General features: G+C 34.5%; 3 protein-coding genes across 9 annotated transcripts in view; 2 read left to right on the top strand and 1 right to left on the bottom strand.

Annotated features, from left to right (window-relative positions):
- Positions 1 to 15,105, top strand: part of LOC129246945 (pneumococcal serine-rich repeat protein) — a 53,439-nt gene extending 38,334 nt beyond the window's left edge. For all 7 annotated transcript variants that reach the window (XM_054885706.1, XM_054885708.1, XM_054885705.1 and 4 more), the window contains exon 3: positions 12,037 to 15,105. In XM_054885706.1, the coding sequence (XP_054741681.1) occupies positions 12,037 to 13,170 (1,134 nt within the window). In that variant the 3' untranslated portion in view covers positions 13,171 to 15,105. The remainder of the gene's footprint in view (positions 1 to 12,036) is intronic.
- A 552-nt stretch (positions 15,106 to 15,657) lies between these two features.
- Positions 15,658 to 16,957, top strand: LOC129248028 (uncharacterized). Its single transcript, XM_054887435.1, has 3 exons — positions 15,658 to 15,830; positions 15,893 to 16,285; positions 16,342 to 16,957. Exons 1-3 carry the CDS (start codon positions 15,810 to 15,812, stop codon positions 16,897 to 16,899), a joined length of 972 nt encoding a protein of 323 aa, XP_054743410.1. The 5' UTR covers positions 15,658 to 15,809; the 3' UTR covers positions 16,900 to 16,957.
- Positions 16,958 to 17,099: 142 nt separating this feature from the next.
- Positions 17,100 to 18,029, bottom strand: LOC129248596 (uncharacterized). The gene is made up of 2 exons (XM_054888212.1): positions 17,849 to 18,029; positions 17,100 to 17,753 (listed from the first exon to the last, which is right to left on the bottom strand). The coding sequence occupies exons 1-2, from the start codon at positions 18,016 to 18,018 to the stop codon at positions 17,165 to 17,167; spliced, it is 759 nt and encodes a 252-aa protein (XP_054744187.1). The 5' UTR covers positions 18,019 to 18,029; the 3' UTR covers positions 17,100 to 17,164.
- Between the last annotated feature and the right edge of the window lie 3,903 nt (positions 18,030 to 21,932).

Genomic DNA, 21,932 nt, shown 5'->3' with positions numbered 1-21,932 from the left:
TGCTAGGCTGTTCGTAAAAGCATCTAAACTATCCAGTTCAAATTTATTAAATATATATGTGTGTGTACATATTTCGCAGGATAATAAAACATGATATGTATGTACATATTAGTTGTGCTTAATATATATAAGTACAACCAACCCTTTTTTAACAAAATGAGAAACCAAAGAAGAAATTTTTAAACTTAAAATGTACAGCCAAATTTGGCCAATAAGTTCAAATATCAGTCTCTATCTGAATGTGCTAGTGAACAGACGTGTTTAGTGGAGATCTAAATATCAGAGTTGTAAACATCCAACAACAATTGTAAAGCCGCCATATGAATGCAGAAGATGAGCGTGTTCTCTTCAAATGGCAAAGTGTTATAAACAAAAATGGAAAGCGTGCCAACGAAGAGTCCCTATTTAATTAAATTAAAGTTAAATGTTTTAAAATGTCTATAGGAATAGTAACTGAGCACCGATCCACGGACTGAGTACACTGCCTCCGCCATCCATCCAGTGGCACCATCCGTTCAAGGCACTTCTCCTGGCGCAACTCCATCAGCACTATTAAAATCCACATTCACACATTGTTCAATCTTATCAGCGGCTGTGCAAAAATATTAGACACTATAAAATGTGTAGATCCACGACTTGGTTGAACAATTTAATATGATTTGCAAAATATTTAAGATTTTTTCCACCATTTTTTCAAAATACTAAATTTTATAAGAATCAACTAATTTTCATTAGCACTAAAATCTTCTGAGAGTGACCTTTTATAACATTCTTTCTTTAATAATACAGTTTTTTTTAACTTACAGTTTCGGTAGCTTTAAATTAAACGCAAAAAGAAACAAACACGACACTTCAAAATTTTTGCATTTTCGGTATAAAAAAGTACTAAATTTATTGCGAAGAGCAAATGGTTGGCAATACTGCACAACTCAGCAAACGTGACGTCACGTACGCTCTGATGGGCGCAATCTTGTTTCTATCATTCTTGTGAATACGTTTGCTTTGTTTAGCTCTCTTTCTAATGAGCACAGCATTCAAGAATGATAGAAACAAGATTGCGCCCATCAGAGCGTACGTGACGTCACGTTTGATTGAAAACCTTTTTACACATTTTAAAAAGCCTTTGAATTTATTGAATGCGAATTAAAACCATAGAGGTGTAATCGTTTCTTCCGGTCATCAATCCTTAGTGAGACATAGGGCATTAAGAGTTATATTCATTGTAAAAATAAACAACAAAATACCAGAAAATACTAAAAAAACCATACTGACATTTTTACAAAAAGAGTACCTTATCTAGTTACATAACTTCAAATATAGCAAAAAAGTCGTTCCCTTAACAAAAGAGTCTCGCTTAAAAAAAAACCTCATAAATTAAATTGTACATAAGCATGACACATTTATTTAAAAAAACGCACATTTTAAAGACAATTTGTCACGCATACAAAGTTCTTTAAGTGATTCAATAACAATTTGTTGGGTTATTTTCTTTGAATGGGCATTTTAATGCGTTTTTATATCCAGAGCTAGGCAACACTGCAGTAGCGAGAGAGAGATTTGACTGCCGAACAACAGATGTTAAAAAAAAGTAAAGCTAAATAAAACTGAGTGAATTATTTAAATAATTATTAAAAAATGTATATTTTACAAAATTATAAACATGACATTTTAATTAGAACAACTAGAAAAATGTCATGAAGAAAGAACTAAAACTCCGAGACACAAAATAATAAAAATAACAAAAAAAAAGATAAATCAAGTTACGAAAATGGTAATTTGGCCATACTGGAACTAAACTCACGTAACTAGTTGTCAAATTCGCTGAGCGCAAAGTAACGGGACCACGATAGGCGCCACCTCATTATTCTTTCCATCATGATGTATTCATATATAATATATGCGTATATTTGTGTGTCATCCTGCCTTGCATAGACATCGCTGTTATCAATATGAAAATTTTGATAACTTTACACGCAAATATTTCATGAACAAATTAACCAATTTTAATTTTTATAATTTTGCGGAAATATGCTCATCAAAACCTTTCTTTATATATTATATATATTTCATATCTGTACATATTGTAGTTTAGTCAGAATAAGCGCCATGTTTTAAAATAATACTATAGATACTGCTAGCAACAACAAGCGGACATACGCTAGCGTTTTAACAGGTAAAGACTATAATAACGAGGAAAACAAAGACAATAATAACACTGGGGAACAGTCAGTGGTTTAAATCAATTCTGTGTGAGACTAGTGTGCTGAATACTAGAAAAATTTTAGATTTGTCAAATTGACTCTAGTTTTTGAGATAAACACTATTATCTAATATATTTCACTGAAAAAAACAGTATTAAAATACCAATATGCACTAAAAAGATATTTTTATTAATATATTTCATTAAAAATTATACAAAAACAAAAATATATATTTGCAGTTAACTTAAATAATTTAAAAACATTACAAAAAAGTTTTTCTGTTGGCTTTTCTGTTATGGTTTTGCTTAGGACAATCCCTTAATAAGGTCCAGCAGTAGTCTGCCATCATGTGGCAGTCCCATCGACCTTGGTACCTTTCTTCCATTATTTTTATATCCTGGTGGAACCGTTCTCCCTGTTCCTCACTATAATCGCCCAAGTTTTTCGGGAATTTGTCCAAATGGCTATGAAGGAAATGCAATTTAATGCTCATATTAGCTCCTAAACTGCAGAAATTTCGAAGCATTTCATCAACTAGTTTTTGGTAATCTGGTGCCTTATGATTCCCTAAAAAATTTTTGACTACTAAGACAAAGCTTAGCCATGCTTTAGATTCAATTTGTGACATATGGTTTATAAATTCAATGTCTTTTATAAGAGTAAGGATCTGCGGCCCATCAAAGACACCTGCTTTTAATTTTTCCATACTTAAAGACGGAAATTTTTGACGCACATATTTAAAACAGTCACCGGTCTTATCAAGGGCTTTGATAAACTGTTTCATTAGCCCAAGCTTGATGTGAAGTGGTGGAAGAAGAATATTTTCTCGGCTTATCAGTGGTTCATGAACCACATTTGCTTTTCCTACTTCCATATTTTCTCTCAAAGGCCAAACCTTTCTAGTCCAATGTTCTTTTTTTGCGCGACTATCCCATAGACATATGAAACAGGGGTATTTAGTATACCCACCTTGCTGACCTAATAAAAAATTGACCATCTTTAAGTCCACACATACTGACCATTGATGTTGTGCGTATGAAATCTTTTCTAAAACAATTTTAATATTTTGGTATTCTTCTTTTAGTTTCGTTGAATGACCAATTGGAACCGAAGTAAATTTATTTCCATTGTGCAGCAATACACATTTCAGACTTCTTTTTGAGCTATCTATAAAAAGTCTCCAATGTTCAGGATTATATTCAGGATGCCCCATACAATTTAACAGACCAGAAACATTGTTACAAAATACAAGCTTGTACTCTTCTTGAAAGAAAGGAAGAAGTTCTTGCTCTCTGGTCCTAAAGAATGTGATGGTAACGCCAGGTTGAAGACATTGTTTTTCTTTTAGTCTTGAAGCAAGAATGTCGGCAGATTTTTTTGATAAATTTAAATCACGAAAATCCTTGTTTCATACAACCACTCGCTTTCACTGCTGCTTGCTTGATTGTCAGAATTCTCTAACATTTCAATGTCATTACAGTTAGCAGAAGATGGTCCTATAAACACAGGAATTGGTAAATTGTCACTGTGCAATACTGGGGGTCTAACTGATTTAATATTAGGATAAACCCAATTCCGTTTCTTAAAACGGTTTGTACCTTTCACTTTTACTGCACAGAAATAACAGTCATTAAAATGATTCGTTGGCTCATTCCACATCATCGGTACTCCGAATTGAAGCCCTTTACGTCCTCCTTGGCTCCAGTATCGCAAAGATTCTACACAAGACTTACACACAATATTGTGCACCCAATATTTATTCTTTTGTACATACTTTATCCCAAAGTATGCTTGGTAGGTTGTTTTCACAAACTCTGTGATCTGTTTTCTTTGCTTTTGCGAACAAAATTTGCCACATATATAACAAAAACTGTTGCAATCGTTAACACAAAGTTTTCGTGACGAACTCTTATTTTCGAGACAACAATTTCTTTAAAACTGAAAAATGACACTTCTGAGTCTAACAGCAAATAAGTGAAAGTGTTGTACCTAAATATGCAAACAGATAACGAAACCGTAGTTAGGTTTAATCAAATTAGTGCAACTGTAGGAGGGCACTTTAAATTTTTTTAGTAATTTTTAATTTTGCGTTTATCTCAAGAACCATAGTCAATTCAAAAAATGTAATTTCATACTCAATATATATAATACAAGTGCCAATGAAAACCATTAACAAAATTATTGCCGCAGATTTTTTTTTTTTTGTTGCCCTGTGTAATGAACTAAAATCAATGGAAAATATTGAGCGTTTACTCTCTAAACAAATTGAATTAACAAATACACTTCTTAATATGATGTCACTACTTATTGACAAACTATGCAAGCAGACTTAAGAATAGCAATATGGAATGCGAATGGATTATCCCGTCATACACAGGAAACTGAAATATTTTTAAAAGACAACTTTATTGATATAATGTTGATATTAGAAACCCATTTCACAGACAAACCCTTTTTTAATATAAGAAACTACGACCTTATCGCCACTAAAATGAAAACCAAAAAACTGTATTGGCTACTTGGGCCTAAATCAACTCTATATCTTGAGACTAAACTCCTATTATATAAAGCTTTATTGAAGCCAGTTTGGACTTATGGCATTCAGCTCTGGGGCACAGCCTCGAATTCAAACATTGAAATATTGCAAAGATTTCAGTCGAAAACTTTAAGACTAATTACAAATGCTCCCTGGTATATAACGAATAAAGCCATACATTCAGATCTAAATATTCCTTTTATTAAAAATGAAATTAATCGATTCAGTACGACATACCTACTTACGCAGAATTAGTTATCATGAAAACTTGCTGGCAATTACTCTATTGGACGAAACCAATGAAATCATTCGACTTAAAAGACATCATGTTCTAGATCTACCCTTTAGAAATTAATTAATTAAATTAAACAATATGTAAATGCTTGTACATATTTACATAAGTATATTATTATTGACCTCATTGGAGATCAATAATATAAGTCAAATTTACTTAGTTAACTAATTTGCTTATTGTTCTGTGAATAGATTGCAAATAAATGTATTAAAAAAAAAAAAAAAACAAAAAAAAAAGTTCAAATATCCTCGTTTACATAGAAGTAATTATATTAATTTTCTCGGTGGTTTGCCATTTCCTGCCGGGGAGGGAGAGCTCTATTAAAATAAACACTTTTTATCATTTGTGGATTCTTGCCTACAGTAGGCTTTGAAGCCGGGCCCGACTCCTGGCTGGTTGCGAATGCACAATCTAAAATTGGAAAGTCTTTTCGTAATTCTTCGATTGCGAAGCATGTTTTTATATTTTATTAATTTTTTTTTAATTTTTTAAGATCACGTGCAATACTTTACATTTTCTTCATTTTTCAACAGCAAAATATCAACTAAAACTTACTGTTTCATTCTAAACTAAAGACGAATTTTTAGAGGCAAAACCTATTTTAAGTGGACCTCATAAGAGTTACATATTAGATAAATTGTTTGTTAGTGTTATGGGGTGTTATATGTACATATGTAAATATATGGCGACTTTAAGGTAAAACTTCTTTTAAGCCACTCAGTCGTGTTGGTCATGTTGAGGATTTATTCCTTAAAACTGACACTGATCTCTACAATTTCACAATGGGCCTATGATAATTGGAGTAGTATAAGTGGGGGACATTCCAAAACTGTCTATTGATAAGTAACTACTTTTTGTTCTGACCACATTAACAAAGTTGTTAGCAATGTTTATGCCACGGTTAGCAAATGGGTTACTACTCGTACAACTCACAAGCGAGCTTGGCAGGCTGAGAGAGGATGCAGATGGACGAAACTTATGTTACCTGTCATGTCCGATCGACTGTCGCAAACCCTCCTGTCATTAAGCAGAAGGGAGTGCAGGCAGCTGGTGGGACTGATGACGGGCCACTTTCTGTGGGCGAAGCACATGGAAAGGGTGGGCATCTCAGACAGTGTACTCTGCCCAGCTTGTGAAGAGGAGGATGAAACGGCGGGCCACTTCTTGTGCGTCTGCCCCGCCTTCGCTCGAATCAGGTTTGAGGTCTTTGGCACTGATGTGCCTTATCTCTTTGGCACCACAGGATCTACTCAGATTTCTTCGGAGATCGGGTAGATTTAAAGAAAATTAAAAGGGAACCCAAGTGTAGTACAATGGACTTAGTTAGTGTCTGAGTGCTGCACTTGCTAGTTGTCCCGACAAAAAAAAAGCAACTTTTCATGTTTTGTTTTTAGTTGTTTGGCATTGCTCTCATTTGGGTTGGTGTCGAAATTCTGTATGTACAAAATTCTAAAAACAAAATTCTGCTTTTTAAAAGTCTGCTTTTTAAAATTCTGCTTTCTAAAATTCTGCTTTCAAAATTCTGTATTAAAATACAATGTTAAAGAGGTAATGTAATTATTTAATTTATTATTATTATTATTTTTTATTATTATGCGAGATATTAAATAAAAAATAATAATAATAATAATAATTTTTTCTTCAGTTTCGATAGAATCCACAGTATTTTTGTGTAGAACTTCTTTTCGCGTGGGCGCCCTTCGGCCGTGCTTCAAAAAAATAACCCTCATCAGTCCAACTCCGGCTACGCAATCCACAGTATTTTTGCATACAACTCCTTTCCGTGTTAAAACCATTGAGGCCTTCCGGCTTTTTTTTTATTCAATATCTCGAAAACTATGCGAGATATCAAAAAATTTTACTCCTTCATTTCGTTTTCTTTTGTCGAGTTCTATAAGAATCCGCCATAAGATTGCGGCGCCACGGAAACAGCAGAATCCCCTCGTACATATGTACATACCTACATTAATTATAGTTGATAACAGTTATACATTGGTATGTACATATGTTTGCAATCAAATATTACCTGGAGATGAGAACTTTGACTCTCTTCTTGTATGACGAAAATCACAAAACTTGAATAAAGCAGAATTTTTCGCATTAAACATGCAGAATTTTGAGAAAGCAGAATTTTAGAAAGCAGAATTTTAAAAAGCAGAATTTTAAAAAAGCAGAATTTTAAAAAGCAGAATTTTTTTGCAATTTACTGAATTTTGTCACCCAGAATTTTGTAATACAGAATAATGACACGCTCCCCTCTCATTTGACGTAAACTGTGCTTGTGAAACTTTCGTTTGAAATGGAGTTAAACAAATACTACGACTGTGCAACGCAGATGGTTTAGCTTCTGCTCTGGCTCTCACTTGCAAACAGGCATACAAACATATATTTGCGAGCTGTGATTTACTCTGTGAAGTACAATAGATAATAAAATTGAGATCTCATTGTTGCCCTATGGTCGGTGCATTACATCAAAATTCAAAGAAATGTTCTAACTTAAAAAAATAAAGCCTTATTGCACACATTCAGGTCAAGCTCTTTAATTTTTCATTTCATTTCTTAAAAACCAACAATCCGTGCAGATCTAATGACATTCATAACCAACGAAAAATCATCTGAGTGATGAGGCCCATTTCCACCTCGGTGATCTGGGGCTCAGAAAATCCAAGAATTATTGTTGAAAAGTCTCCCCATCCTCAACGTGTGACTGTTTGGGTGCGGTTTATGGTCCGGCGGAGTCATTGGAATTTACTTTTTCGAAAATGAAGCTGGAGTAACAGTTACGGTGAATGGATTACGCTATCGAAAGATGATTAACGATTTTTTATGGCCGGAATTCGATGATATTGATCTGAACAACGTTTATTTTCAACATGACGGCGCTACGTGCCACACAAGCAACGAAACCATTGATCTTTTATCAAAATAACACCTCTTATTGGAAAACCCTTTACATATATTCCATAGAAGCCGAAGGCCCTGGCAGCCAGTGCTCCTTATTTCCTGTAAATCTATACTAATATTATAAAGAGGAAAACTTTGTTTGTTTGTTTGTTTGTAACGAATAGGCTCAAAAACTACTGGACCGATTTTAAAAATTCTTTCACCATTCGAAAACTACATTATCCACGAGTAACATGGATTACATTTTATTTTGGAAAAAATAGGGTTCCGTAAGATATTTGGATTTTTCGGACACAAATTGAAAAAAATCTTATATATAAAATAAAGTCAACTTTTTGTGTGTGTTCGCTAACCGGCCGTGTCTGCACCGAATTAAACCAAACTTACACACATTGTTAAGAAGGTATTGAAGATGGTTTCCGTATAGTTTGGATACCTATTGGTGGATAGGGCTCGAGATATAGGTCAAAACGTGGACCCGGGTAACCTTCGGATGTGTATGTACAATATGGGTATCAAATGGAAGCTGTTGGTGAATGCTTTAGTTCAGAGTATTTCCATCCGCTCCGTGACTGGGGTCTCGAGATAGAGACCAAAACGTGGACCCTAGAATGTGTTTGTACAATATGGATATCAAATGAAAGCTGTTGATAAGTGCTTTAATACGGGGTAATTTTCATACCTATTGATGACTAGGGTCTCGAAATATATGCCAAAACGTGGACCCGCCGTGTCTTTGAACCGAATTAAACCAAACTTATGCACATTGTTAAGTAAGTATTAAAAATGGGTTTCGTAAAGTTTGGTTGTAATTCGGAGCAGTGGCAACGGGTACAGCGTTCTTTTGAGCCAGCCATAATGTCGTTTACTTTTTTCACGCTTGGGGCGGAACTGAACTGTCAAATTGACAGTGTGAGTTACAATGTGTCAATATTTCTTTCTGATTTGGATGCCATAAGGAAAAAACGTAAGTGCAGCATGTAAAAATTGTTTGTGAATTTTTTTGGAGTGAATTTTGGAACAGTGAATAATTTCTTATGAAATTTGAGAATTTAATGTGAAATCCGAATGAAATTATGTGTTCGTGGAAAACAATTTTTTTTCGTTAATTTTTTTGAAAAATATAAATGGATAATGGTTAAAAAAGCTCCAATGCTTAATAAAACATATAAATTGAAACGAAAAATTCATGGATGATCAGGAAAAAAGACGATTGTTTATTCATATGCGTTGATTTGAAATTTAAAAACAATCTTCTTTTTTCCTGATTTTCAATTTATATTTTATATTTACTCAAAACCAAATAGAAAAGCAAAAAATATTGTTTATGCCAAAGCGCTTGAATAAAGAATAAAGAAATAAATAATATGAAAACCATATATTTTCTGTTCTAAACCATATATATTCTATTTTAGTGTGCCCAGCGAAGGGGGCCGGGTTTGCTAGTAAATAAATAAAAATATTCCATAGAGTATATTTGTTCGAAAAGTGGCGCAATTTACATTACGGTAAAAGGCATTCCAACTTTATATGAGCTATTTTTTTACGATACAACTTAAAAAAAATACAACAGAGAAAGTGACCATTGTTCGTATTATTTCGTACCGCATGTGTAAACATAGTTAGAGCTTAGTGACGTCACCCTTAGCTTCAAATCCTACTTTGCATTGGTTTTTTATGGAAAACACTAGTAAGATGCAAGAAGGTATTACCGAGGGCTGATTTCTTAGCCGTCTTTTCATGAGTGTCCATAAAGATTCGATAAGACTAAGATCAAGATTTGACGGGGTCCTGTCCAACACATCAATAATGTTTGTCAGGCGTCGTCTTGCTGGAAGATAAATTCATTCATACGAAATATTTGCACGGTTGAAAGTAAGTTAGTTTCCAATAAATTTATGTAGCAACACTTTGCGCTACAGCAGCCATATTCTCAACAGAAGTCCAGTTTTTGGTCTGCTAAGGCTTTTTCTATACTCGACAGAACCATTTTCTTGAAATTATTTTACCGACCTTTGAACTGTCGACTTATTCGGACGATTATTTCCACCAAAAAAATCACAAACTTTGGCGTCAGTTTTAAAAGATCCTTTATTGTCTTGCATTAATTGATTCACTTTACTTCTTTTGACGCCCTAACTCAAAAAGTTATTTTGTTCAGCATGAACTCAACAAATGTTTTGCATTTTTTCAGTGTGATTGTCGTTATGTACGCTGTATATCGAAAATACGTATAAGTAAATATGAATATATGTACTTAACAAAAAACTTGTACATATTTTCATTAACATATGTTTCTATTTTTAACCTGTCTAGTAATTTAAATACACAATTCACGAAATGAAATGTTAAATCTTTTCGGTTGATAATAATAGTTTAGTAATTTATAAAGTTTGGAATTTCCCCTTTTTAATCTTCATTTCCATATAACACAACAATAACATTAATAAACTATAATCATAAAATATAAAGAAATGCTGAATACTAAACGCTGAATAAGAAATAGTGTCAATACTACTAAGAATTCAATAATTTGCGTCATTAAAACGTCAATTGACTTTGACCAATGCGCAAATATTCCGAATTCGAAAGTTTAGTTCGCATATCCCGTCCACCAACCAGTTTTTTTTAAGTTTGGAAGTGTAATGAAATATGCTGAGGCACAACATAGAGAATTGTTGGCATTTATTTTAAAGCCGTACTAATCGTTTCTATAGACTACAAATATTTTAATACGCAAATATCGCATACATATGTATGTGTAAGAGTTGTTAACTTTTTTGTTTGTTACGAGCAAACAAACGGATGATTCACAAGTACCTACTCGAACAGTGTTGAACAAAATATTGTAGACATTCTTCTGACTGGCGAGACTAAGCCTCTTGCCTTATGAAATCAATGCTATTTCCGCCAATTGCAATATAATAAAAGCGGCAGTGTTGCTTTTTATGAGATGTCATCACGTTCTGTCACAAAATTTCTGCAATAATCGTAACGTCATGCGTTGTTCTGTCAGTTCTGTTCTAGCCGATTCCTGTTAATATCAATATGTTTATTTATTGTTTTTAGCGCAAAATTATGTTCAAATGAAACTAAGTTATTGGCCGATATTTCCATATTTTTTAACAAAACTTTCGGCGCGAAATAACTTCTCCAATATTGCGGCAGCAAATCAGGCGAGTTATCAAGTCCAATTCCATCAAAAAGTAGCAGAATTGCTATTCTGCTGTAATATTTAAGTACAGTGAACAGGGGGTCATAATTTGGTATTTCCCATTTAATTTTGTGGCGATAAAATATCGACGAATTCACTACTCAACTCTATTATCGTTCGAAATTTACACTTATTCTTTAGTATTAATGTATTTAAGAATTTGCAGTCATACGAGGGTTGCTATTTATATTTGGGCACGTCTAGTGTTGTCAGACGCCATCCGACATTCCCAATCGCAAATTTCACATATTTTATATTGCCCGCACTGATAACGTTTCGATGTGTAAGCCAATTAGGGTGGTTTAGGGTGGCTTTAAAAATTAATCTCGGCAAAACATGAAATTAAACCGTAAATATTTTCCTGCGATTATTTTTCACAACTTTCGAGGTGGATTAACAAGGCAAAATGCATCGATGACCTAAAATCATTATACGAGGCGCAAGCACCGTCCTTTAGCAACGCACAAAGCTCATACAATGAATTTTTTCGGGGTTGGTGTGCGCTTTCTGAGGGGAGGCCATTCAAAATCAGTTGTGCCAGAAAATATCGATACTGTGCAGTAGATAATTGAGCAAGATCGTCATGTCACATACCGTGAGATTGAAACATCCTTCGGTATTAGTATGACTTGGGGTAAAAAAGTGGAAGCGCTACTGCACAAAGTGCTTCGAAAATTGGTTCAAACTATTGCAAAAGTTAATTGATCGTCATGGAGAATACTTCGAAAAGCAATGAAACCATTTTCAACCCCAATTTCTCCATTGCTGGGCCATAAATACAAATAGCAACCTTCGTATATCTAAGTATGTAAAAGTTTAAATAGTCGCACTTTCGTCAATAAATCCAAACTTCCTTTATTTTATAATATAATTTTTTTTGTTACAGATGGGTATAAGCTTACCGATGCTGATCGCCAATACGACAACATTAGATACGTGGAACACAGTCGGGCAGTATTCGCCACCAATCGGCAGTGATCGCAATCAGTTACGTGTTCCCTTACCCATGCCCTTTCCCAGCTCCCAGAGCGAGCTGAACGTGGCGAGCAGTGCAACACGCAGCCTTTTCGGCGGTAGCAGTAACAGTGACATGACCGCCAGTCCTCAAAAGCCAATGGAAACATCTGATATCGAGGAAAAAGAGGAGATGCTGGCGAAACGTGAACGAGTCACACCATCCAGCGTTCACAATGTAAGCGGAGGCAGTGAAGGCGGCCCAGTTGGTAGTTGCGCGGTGGGCGCTATAGCGGCCAGCAGCGGTAGCAACGCTAGCAGTAGCGGCGTTGTTGGCAGTAGAAGCGGTGTAGGAGGTGCTGTTGTTGAAGCAATCGAAGAAGGTTCTAGTCCCATACCAAACACAAATACAATGGAAACGCACGAAAAGCGTCGGCGAACAACTCGCGATCAAGACGAGTTAGACATTAAACGAGAACTCGTGGACTACTTTCATGCGCCTCATCCTCCCGCACCGCCCGACTCTCATCGATCGTACAGCTCCACCGATGAAAACCGTCTTGGCGGTATAGACCCAGACGATTTTGCTCAAGACTTGCGTGTCAGCGCTGCAGCTGCTGCGGCGGCCAAGGGCCTAGACTTTAGTCAATTTGTATTGCCGCCCAACCTACGCCGCTCCTCTGAATCAATTGAGGAGAAGTTCGTTCCGCTAAATATGCGTAAATTGAATTCCGCTTCGACGACCGCCACAACCGCTGGTCAAATGCTTATGAACTCGTTGCTGTCTAATGAGAGTTTGTCGGAAGAAACCGCCACTAGCGCAAGTGGTCGCATCAAAAGCGGATCTCAAGAAACGGCATCAACGTCTGCGGCAGCTGCAGCGGCTGCACTCTACGCTGAAAGTCTGAATAAAGACGACTGCGATTTCATCGGTTCAAATGTCACGTTAAAACTGAGATCGATGGACCGTACCCAGCGAATCATAGCCGAGAAATTGATAAGTGAAGTACTTTTCTATGGACAGTTTAACGAGCTGGAACGAAGCGCCCACATACAGCCCAAGTGACAGCTGCTACCAAAGCTTCGTAAAGGCTTTTAAACGTAACGAAAGCACACATACAGATACATACGTTCATATACCATTTGATTGTAGATTTTATTGTCTAAAACAAAGAAACACAAAGCAGCATTTTGCCAGAAGAATTATAATGAAACAAAGAGTTGCTCTAAAACTGCATAAGCTTTTATAATTTTGTATCCTCCACATTTAAGACTCGAATAATCTACAAAAAACTGAAATTCCAGGATGAGATATTTTTAAATACAAATTCCCGAAACACCTCTATGAACGTTATACGAAAATCCTTACAGTACAAATTTCAATCTTTTTATATACTCAAATCCAAATTGTCTAGTTTTCTCATATATGGTTTTATGTACATCACTTTACAGCGATTCTTCTGGAACAAAATATTGTATTTCGATTCATGATTAAAGATTGTGCTTGAAGAGCTCCACACTGAAAGTTTTCGGTTGTAGGTCAAATTTTTGGACACACAGATGTGATATGGCAAACCTATTACTACCAAAAATTAAAAGCATTTGCTCACACGAAATTATTTTTTCTATTATAAAATTTGCATTTTACCATATAAACGATTTTTCAGATTTTAAAAGAGATTTCATATTCCTAATTTTGGATTTTCTAGCAATTTAAATTAAATAATAATACTTAAACTAATTGAAGAACTTTCATTTGCACTCACATATTTTACAGTTATTCAATTACACATAAACACAAGCAAATTTTAAGACAGTTCGCAGTGAAAGCTATATTTAGTTACAGATTTGATAACTTTCAGATGGAGTATCAGATATTTTCAATAATCTTTATATCCAAACATCCAACGCAATAAAGGAATTCACATACACAGATGCAATGTATGAAACGAAGTCAAATGAAAGAAAAGTCAACGAAAAAGAGCAGAATCATTTAACATGAATTCAAAGAATTACGTACCTCGCTTATTTGTCAGTCGTCTTTTTATTATATATTTAGAAGCACACATACATTTACCTAAAATAAATATACTGTATATATTGTAGAATTACATAACTATATTTTAAACGAAGAAACCTACATGCATAAGTAAATAGAACTAGAGAATTTAACTGTTTTTAAAACGTAAGAATTTGAACACTTATGGTTTTATATGTTTATTATATTTTTCTATGGCATAACTTTTATTATATTATATATTTTTTCTGAGAATATACACTGTGTACATATAAGGAATTTTTACAACATAAATACAATGATATCCAAACTATAAGTGTAAATATACATACAAACGCATATATGTATGTGTACGCCTAACAAAATCCTACGTATGCAATATACATATACCTTTATGTGTGTAGGTATGTGCACACACTCGTGCAAACCAACTGATCAATGAGCGGTAAGACCATATCAGTGGCGAATTAAAAATTGTACTAAAAATTATGAGTTTTATCATATGTGTGGTGTGTGTATGTATGTAGGTATGAGTGCATGTACATACTATATTCATAATACTTAAAATGATGCTCCGATTGTATGGCTATTGTCTGCAAATGTATATGTATTCGCTGAACTGATTGGAATATACTTCTATGTGAATGTCTATAAATTCAACGAAATTTACTGCATTCAGTTTTATGAAATGACTTAAAGCTCGCTAGGAAGAAACCGTTTGAACAAAAGCTACATGGACCCAAAAACAAGGCATACAAGTATAAGCATAAAACCAACCACAATTAACGGGGGAACATTATATCGTACCTTGTTTAACTGGAATTTAGTCGTAAGTTTTTTAGGTTTTATTTTGATACGTATGTATTAGTTAGAAAGAATTTTAGAAAAATAAATATTGGCAAGAAATGTAAAACTAAAAACAGACTTTAAATACACATAGAAAAAAGAGAACTAATAAATGTGTACCCACGATTTATTAATGTCGATGAGAAATTGTTTTATTTGGAATTACATATACAAAGATGGACAAAAATCGGTGAAAATAATTGAAACTCTAAATTTAGTACTTTCAAGAGAAGCTACAATTTATTACAATGCAAAAAACCTGGGGTCGAATGCAAGGATGATAGAATACTAGGTTGCGTCTTTCGAAGTCGCTGTGTCGTCAGAGCCCATGAATAAACGAACAAAATCAAGGGGAATGTCTTGTTTGTGAAGAGGAAAAGTTGGTGAAAGCAATGGAAACAACCAAACACACAAGCAATTCCACGTACACATACACACTTCACTTTCTTGCCATGGCGTCTTCCGCATAAACTGCATTTGAAGGCATTATATTGGGTATATTCAGAAACGCAGTATAAATGCGCAGTAATTGCAGCGCTGGCAACACTGCAAATGTGACAAGTGATGCAATTGATAGATTTGTTGACGATTTGCAAAAAGATTTGTTGCATTTATGAACGCGTTTTACACTAAAATGGAAGTATTATTGAGTTTAGTTGACGATATATGTGAAGTAAAAAGTGATAGTTTTTTGCAAAATTTAAGAAAAAAAAAGACGTGTAAAGCTACAAAGAAGATTACATATAGTAAAATGTTCATTAAAACGAAAAATTCCCAAAAATAAATCTTTTTTTGAAACAATAAAATTGTTTCCCGAGGACGTATTTTATTCTCATTTTCGAATGAATTGGTCCACTTTAGAGGTATTTTTTTTTTTGATTTTCATTGAATCAGCATTTTTTGATAAAGTTTTTTTTTAATTAAGTGTTTGAAAGCCGATTTAACCCCATTTTGGTCAACCGCAAGGACTGGTCGTTGCGGAAAATCTTTGGATAAATGTTTGTACGTAACATTATGGAAATTATGTAATAGCAGGGTCACTTTCCGACAGCTTTCGGATCGGTTTGGTATTGCGAACGGAGCTGCACATTACCTGTTCAAAAAAACAATTAAAGTCCTCTGTGAATTGAAGAGCGAAATAAAATGGCCATCTGTTGAACAGCAGCAAACAATCATGACGAAATTCGAAAACAGCAGAGAGAATCCGTTTCCCTTCGTAATTGGTTGTTTAGATGGAACGCACTTCAATATACCCACGCCTAGTGAAGATGCTATTAGCTACTATGACCGCAAAAGGAAACATTCTGTCCAAATGCAGGTAAATTCTTCGAATATACTACTTTTAAGACTCACTTATTATTTAATACTTTATAGGCCATATGTGATAGTCAATTTCGTTTTTTGGATGTCTTTATTGGTTATCCAGGCAGCTGCCACGATGCTAATGTCTGGAGAAGTAGCCCAGTATTTAATGGCATAACGTCCGGGCAGTTACAGCTAGCACCAGGTGCAATAATATTGGGTGATTCCGCGTATCCTATATCGAAATCCGTAATGGCTCCTTACAGAGACAACGGACACCTCACCAGGGAAGAAAAAAAATTCAACACACGTCTAAGTTCAACACGCGTTTTTATTGAGCAAGCATTTGGAATATTAAAGAAAAAATTTAAGATTTTAAATCATATAGATATTTCAAGCCTTAAGGGCATATCTGATGTGATACTTGCTTGTGCCATTTTGCATAATTTTATTTTAAGGAAAGACAATCCCTTAGAACATATTGATGAAATGGCACCACAGCAGCATGGCAACATAGAAACTGCAAGTGAGTTGGAGACACTTCAAGATTCCCCTTTATGGTCCGCTGAGACGGATGATGAAAATGGAGTTGATAGAAGAAATTATTCAAAAACTCTTTTCTCCTCATAAGTAATGATTTAAAATCATGAACCTACTTTAATTTAATCGTAAATAGAATACTTTTTTATTTTTTGTACTGAATTCATAATTTAAATTTTTTAATTATATTTTATTCAATAAAATAAATAAAGTTCATATCACATAATTTTAATTCACTATAATATAAAAATAAGATACATTTCAAAGCTTCGCTTAATATAGGTAAATAAAAAAGAAAATAAAAAAAATAAATAAAAAAGTTCATCTTTGTTTTGTTTGTGGTAAAAAAAAAAAATCACTTTTGCAGGCATTGGCTCAAAATCGATTTTATGTCCAGAAGCGTTTTTAATCGTTCTTCTTCCAAAGCAAGCTTCTCCTTCTCAACAGCCAATACCTCATCGTGTCGGGCCTGCTCTTTCATCGCCTCGTCTTCTAAAAAATGCAACAGTTCGTTGTTGGCATTCTTCCTGGATTGGGTGGCTCTTCGACTTGAAGTTGGTGGAGAATTTGGCGGTTCGTTATTATTTCGTTCCAATAATGGCGACGATGGCAGCCCAAGCGAACTCTGTAAGTTTTCTATGGGCACATTAATGGAATGTCTGGTACCATACACCTCGTCGAAGTCTTCAAAGTGAAGCCACGATGTAGCTTCCCTACCGGATGAGTTGTTGCGTTTTTTTATCCGCTTATAAGTTACCAGCAAGTTAGAAAATTTTCGCCGCGCGATTTGCCCGTCTATTTTTAAATCATTATTCACTTTTTTAATTTCCTCCACCACCTTATTCCACAAAACACTCTTTTTCCTCCTCCCTGAAGCAAATTCACACTCCATGCTCAGTCGGACTCTGAGAATCAACTTTACTTCCGATGTACTTAGATAATCGCTAAAATTAAGAAAAATGTAATAAAATATTATTTTAATAACGTATATTTAATATATCTTTGCATTAAAAGCTAAAAAACTTAGTTTTATACTCACTTTTCATCAGACATCATACTAGCGTAATCAGCGGCAGTGTGAAAATTTTTGTTGCAAATAATGCACGACTTTTGATACAAAAATGGCGTTTTGGAACGCGCTGCATTTGCAGTACTGCCATATTTGCATTTCTGAACGCATTGCCAACACTGCAAAAGTACGTTGCGCATTATAATGCGTTATTGAATATACCCATTATTCTGTGTTTTCACAATTTAACAATTGTTTAGTTTAAGACCCCTATTATGAGTTGCATTCGATCTTCGATATTCGTTGGTTGTCGAAAATCGAAAATCGAATGTCAATTTGGGCCCTTATTATGAGCAACATTCGATCTTCGACTGTAGTCGAAAGTGCTGATCGAACGAATTTTCATTTGGTATTATGATGCTCATTGGTTGAAGAATAGGACTATTGTGAATTTCGGTCGCTCGACGCATTTACAATAGATAATTTTTCTCAGCTGATACAGCAAATCAAAATAAAAGAAAAAACCGATTGTGTTGAAATTCTTTGCTAACAACATTTTTAAAAGTTAAAAAAAGTATTTTTTGTGAAAATGAGTACAACGGAGTTGTGGTTCGACGATTCATCGGACGATGAAAAATTAGTGAACTAGCTATAAGTAGAAAACAGTTGAGGGACGCATCCAACTCCCTAGAAATGGCTTCCACTGAGTAAGTTTAGAATTTTCAAAATGTGTTGACGTACTTAATACCTATTACAGAAATTTCCTTACAGATTTTTATAGAACTTTAGATTATTTAAAGAGGCGTTTATGAACCTACTGTCCAGTACAGAAAACCAGTTGCAGCAGTGCACCCGACCCAAATCCATTCCAAATATATTAAAGCTAGCCACAATTCTGCGATTTTGTGCTCAGGGATCGTACCAATTGAGTATGGGTAATGAAGGTATGCTAGGACTTGCTCAACCCACTGTGTACAATAATGCTGAAGATATTGAAGTGGAGTCAAATAACTGAGTAGTAGAAAACATAAGAAATGAAATTTTGAGAATATTATAGAAAAATCTAAAAAGTATTAAATAGAAACCTTTTGTTATAAACCATTTTTGTTATAAATTTTCTTTATTCAATTATTCGTCATTCGAAAAAAAATGTATTTCAGTTCTTCTACGTATTTCAGCCCATACCTACCAAGGGAAAATAATCATGTATTTCTATAAACATCACAAAAAATCATCATTATTAAGCTTAATCCATTTTGCTGCCGTTTTCACTGGTGGTCCCAAGCAATTCAGCTTCGTTGTAAATTCATCCCATTTTTTTGCTGCTTGAACTTTGGTGCACATCCCTTTTGCGAATTGTGGATTCGCCTTTCTAATTGTTGTTTGGTACTCCCGACTTTCAACCTGCATAAAATTAACAAAATTAGTATATATTTATTATTTGGTTACTATAAAACCATAAATAATCGCAAACAACTTACACTTTAACAAGTTTTCACACAATACGCTACACGATCGAAAGCAAAATTGCATTCGACTCTAAATTCGGTAAACAACGAAAATTTTCGCTCATAATACCAAATTGACATTCGATTTTCGATCTTCGATATTCGCTGGTTGTAGAAGATCGAATGTAACTCATAATAGGGGCCTTGGTATTATTGCCTCTGGCGACGGTCAAGCATTGTTTGACAAGAACTTTATATGTGTGCGTGTCGGGTGCTTGACGCTAATATCTAAAATTTTTGATTTTTACCGACAACAAGTATGTGTGACACGACGCCACCCGACTGCACTAACACATACAAAGCGCAGTCAAGCATGCTGTATCGTCACCAGAGGCCATATGAGCAGTGCAACGCTGTCGAAATTTTCGTTGTATACCGAATTTAGAGTCGAATGCAATTTTGCTTTCGATTGTGTAGCGTATTGTGGGAAAACTTGCTAAAATGTAAGTTGTTTGCGATTATTTATTGTTTTATAGTAACCAAATAATAAATATATACTAATTTTGTTAATATTATGCAGTTCGAAAGTCGTGAGTACCAAACAGCAATTAGAAAGGCTAGTTGCATTAATGGAAGAGAATCCACAATTCGCAAAAGGGATTTCCACCAAAGTACAAGCAGCAAAAAAATGGGAGGAATTTACAACGGAGCTGAATTGCTTGGGACCACCAGTTAGAACGGCAGCAAAATGGATTAAGGTTAATAATGGTTTTTTTTTGTGATGTTTATAGAAATACATTTTTATTTTCCCTTGGCAGGTATGGGCTGAAATACGTAGAGGAACTGAAATACATATTTTTTTCGAATGACGAATAATTGAATAAAGAAAATTTATAACAAAAATAAAACAGAAACTGTGGCGTACAGGTTTCTATTTAATACTTTTTAGATTTTTCTATAATATTCTAAGAATTTCATTTCTTATGTTTCCTGCTTCTCCGTTATTTGGTCCACTTCAATATCTTCAGCATCATCGTTGAGGGTCTCATCGGATAAGGGTATGTTCAACAATGCATTATAATGCGCAACATACCATTTCAGAGTGAGCAGTGCGTTCAAAAATGCAAATATGGCAGTACTGCAAATGCAATGCGTTCTTAAACGTCATTTTTGTATCAAAAGTTGTGCATTATTTGCAGCAAATATTTTTACACTGCCAATAAGTACGCTAGTACAATGTCTGATGGAAAGTGGGTATTTAATTATTTATTTTAGCTTTTAATACAAAAATTGATGAAAAATACGATATTTAAACTTTATTTTATTATACTTTTCTTGGTTTTAGTGATTACTTTAGTACATCGGAGATAAAATTACTGCTCAGAGTCCGACTGAGCATGGAGAACGAGTTCACGTCGGGAAGGAGGAAAAAGAGCGTGCTCTGGGCTAAGGTCGTAGATGAAGTAAAAAAAGTTAATAAAGATTTAAAAATAGATAGACCAATTCAGTCGAAAATGAGAATAAAATATATCCTCGGGAAACGATTTTATTGTTTCAAAAAAAGACTTATTTTTGGGTATTTTCCGTTTTGATATTAAACTTTTGACAAGATATGTCCTTCTTTAAAGCTTTACACGGTTTTTTTTCTTAAATTTAATAAAAGACTATCGGTTTTTTCCTCGCATTCATCGTCCATGACCAAACTTAATAACAATTCCATTTTACTGCACAGCGCGTTAATAAATGCAACAAATCTATTTGCAATATTTCAACAAATCTATCAGTTGTATGAATTGTCACATTGACAGTGCTGCCAGCGCTGCAAGTACTGCGCATTATAATGCGTTTCTGAACATAGCCTAACTCTTCATCCGGAAGTTGAACATTATAAAACAAGCAAATGTTGTGCAAAGCTGCACACACATTAATAATTTGTGTTGCTTTTTTTACAGAATAGTGAAGAGCTCTTGGTTCGGGTGCACTGCTGCAACTGGTTTTCTGTACTGGACAGTAGGTTTATAAACGCCTCTTTAGATAATCTAAAGTTCTTTAAAAAACTGTAAGGAAATTTCTGTAATATTAAGTACGTCAACACATTTTGAAAATACTAAACTTACTCAGTGGAAGCCATTTCTAGGGAGTTGGATGCGCCCCTCAACTGTTTTCTACTTATAGCTAGTTCACTAATTTTTCATCGACCGATGAATCGTCGAACCACAACTCCGTCAACACAATCGGTTTTTCTTTTATTTTGATTTGCTGTATCAGCTGTGAAAAAATTATCTATTGTAAATGCGTCGAGCGATCGAAATTCACAATAGTCCTATTCTTCAACGAATGAGCACCATAATACCAAATGAAAATTCGTTCGATCAGCACTTTCGACTATAGTCGAAGATCGAATGTTGCTCATAATAAGGGCCTAAATCTCGCAAATCGCAATATTACCCAGCCTTCACTAAATTTTCACAAGCATGTAATTTTTCCTCCTTCTTTTTGTTTTGTATTGGAGAAGGGCCTGATGTCAGACTTTTTAAAATCACGAAAAATAAAGTAACTTTTTTAGACAGGTATTCTGGTACTTGGACGCCATGGATCGAATGGTAGCAACAAAATTACGCGATACGTCAGCCATATTATCTGAATGGGATGATGGCATACGAATG

The sequence above is a fragment of the Anastrepha obliqua genome, chromosome 5 (genome assembly GCF_027943255.1).
Source record: "Anastrepha obliqua isolate idAnaObli1 chromosome 5, idAnaObli1_1.0, whole genome shotgun sequence".
NCBI classification, from domain to species: Eukaryota; Metazoa; Arthropoda; class Insecta; order Diptera; family Tephritidae; genus Anastrepha; species Anastrepha obliqua.
Note: the sequence above shows the minus strand (reverse complement) of the source record. Positions and strands in the feature narration are given on the sequence as shown.

Coding starts and splice junctions, on each gene's coding strand:
- LOC129248596 (XM_054888212.1), bottom strand. CDS start 18,018: ATGCGCAACGTACTTTTGCAGTGTTGGCAATGCGTTCAGAAATGCAAA. Junction 17,754..17,848: donor AGTATGATGTCTGATGAAAA/GTGAGTATAAAA, acceptor TCTTAATTTTAG/CGATTATCTAAGTACATCGG.
- LOC129248028 (XM_054887435.1), top strand. CDS start 15,810: ATGAATTGGTCCACTTTAGAG. Junction 15,831..15,892: donor TGAATTGGTCCACTTTAGAG/GTATTTTTTTTT, acceptor TTTTTAATTAAG/TGTTTGAAAGCCGATTTAAC. Junction 16,286..16,341: donor AACATTCTGTCCAAATGCAG/GTAAATTCTTCG, acceptor AATACTTTATAG/GCCATATGTGATAGTCAATT.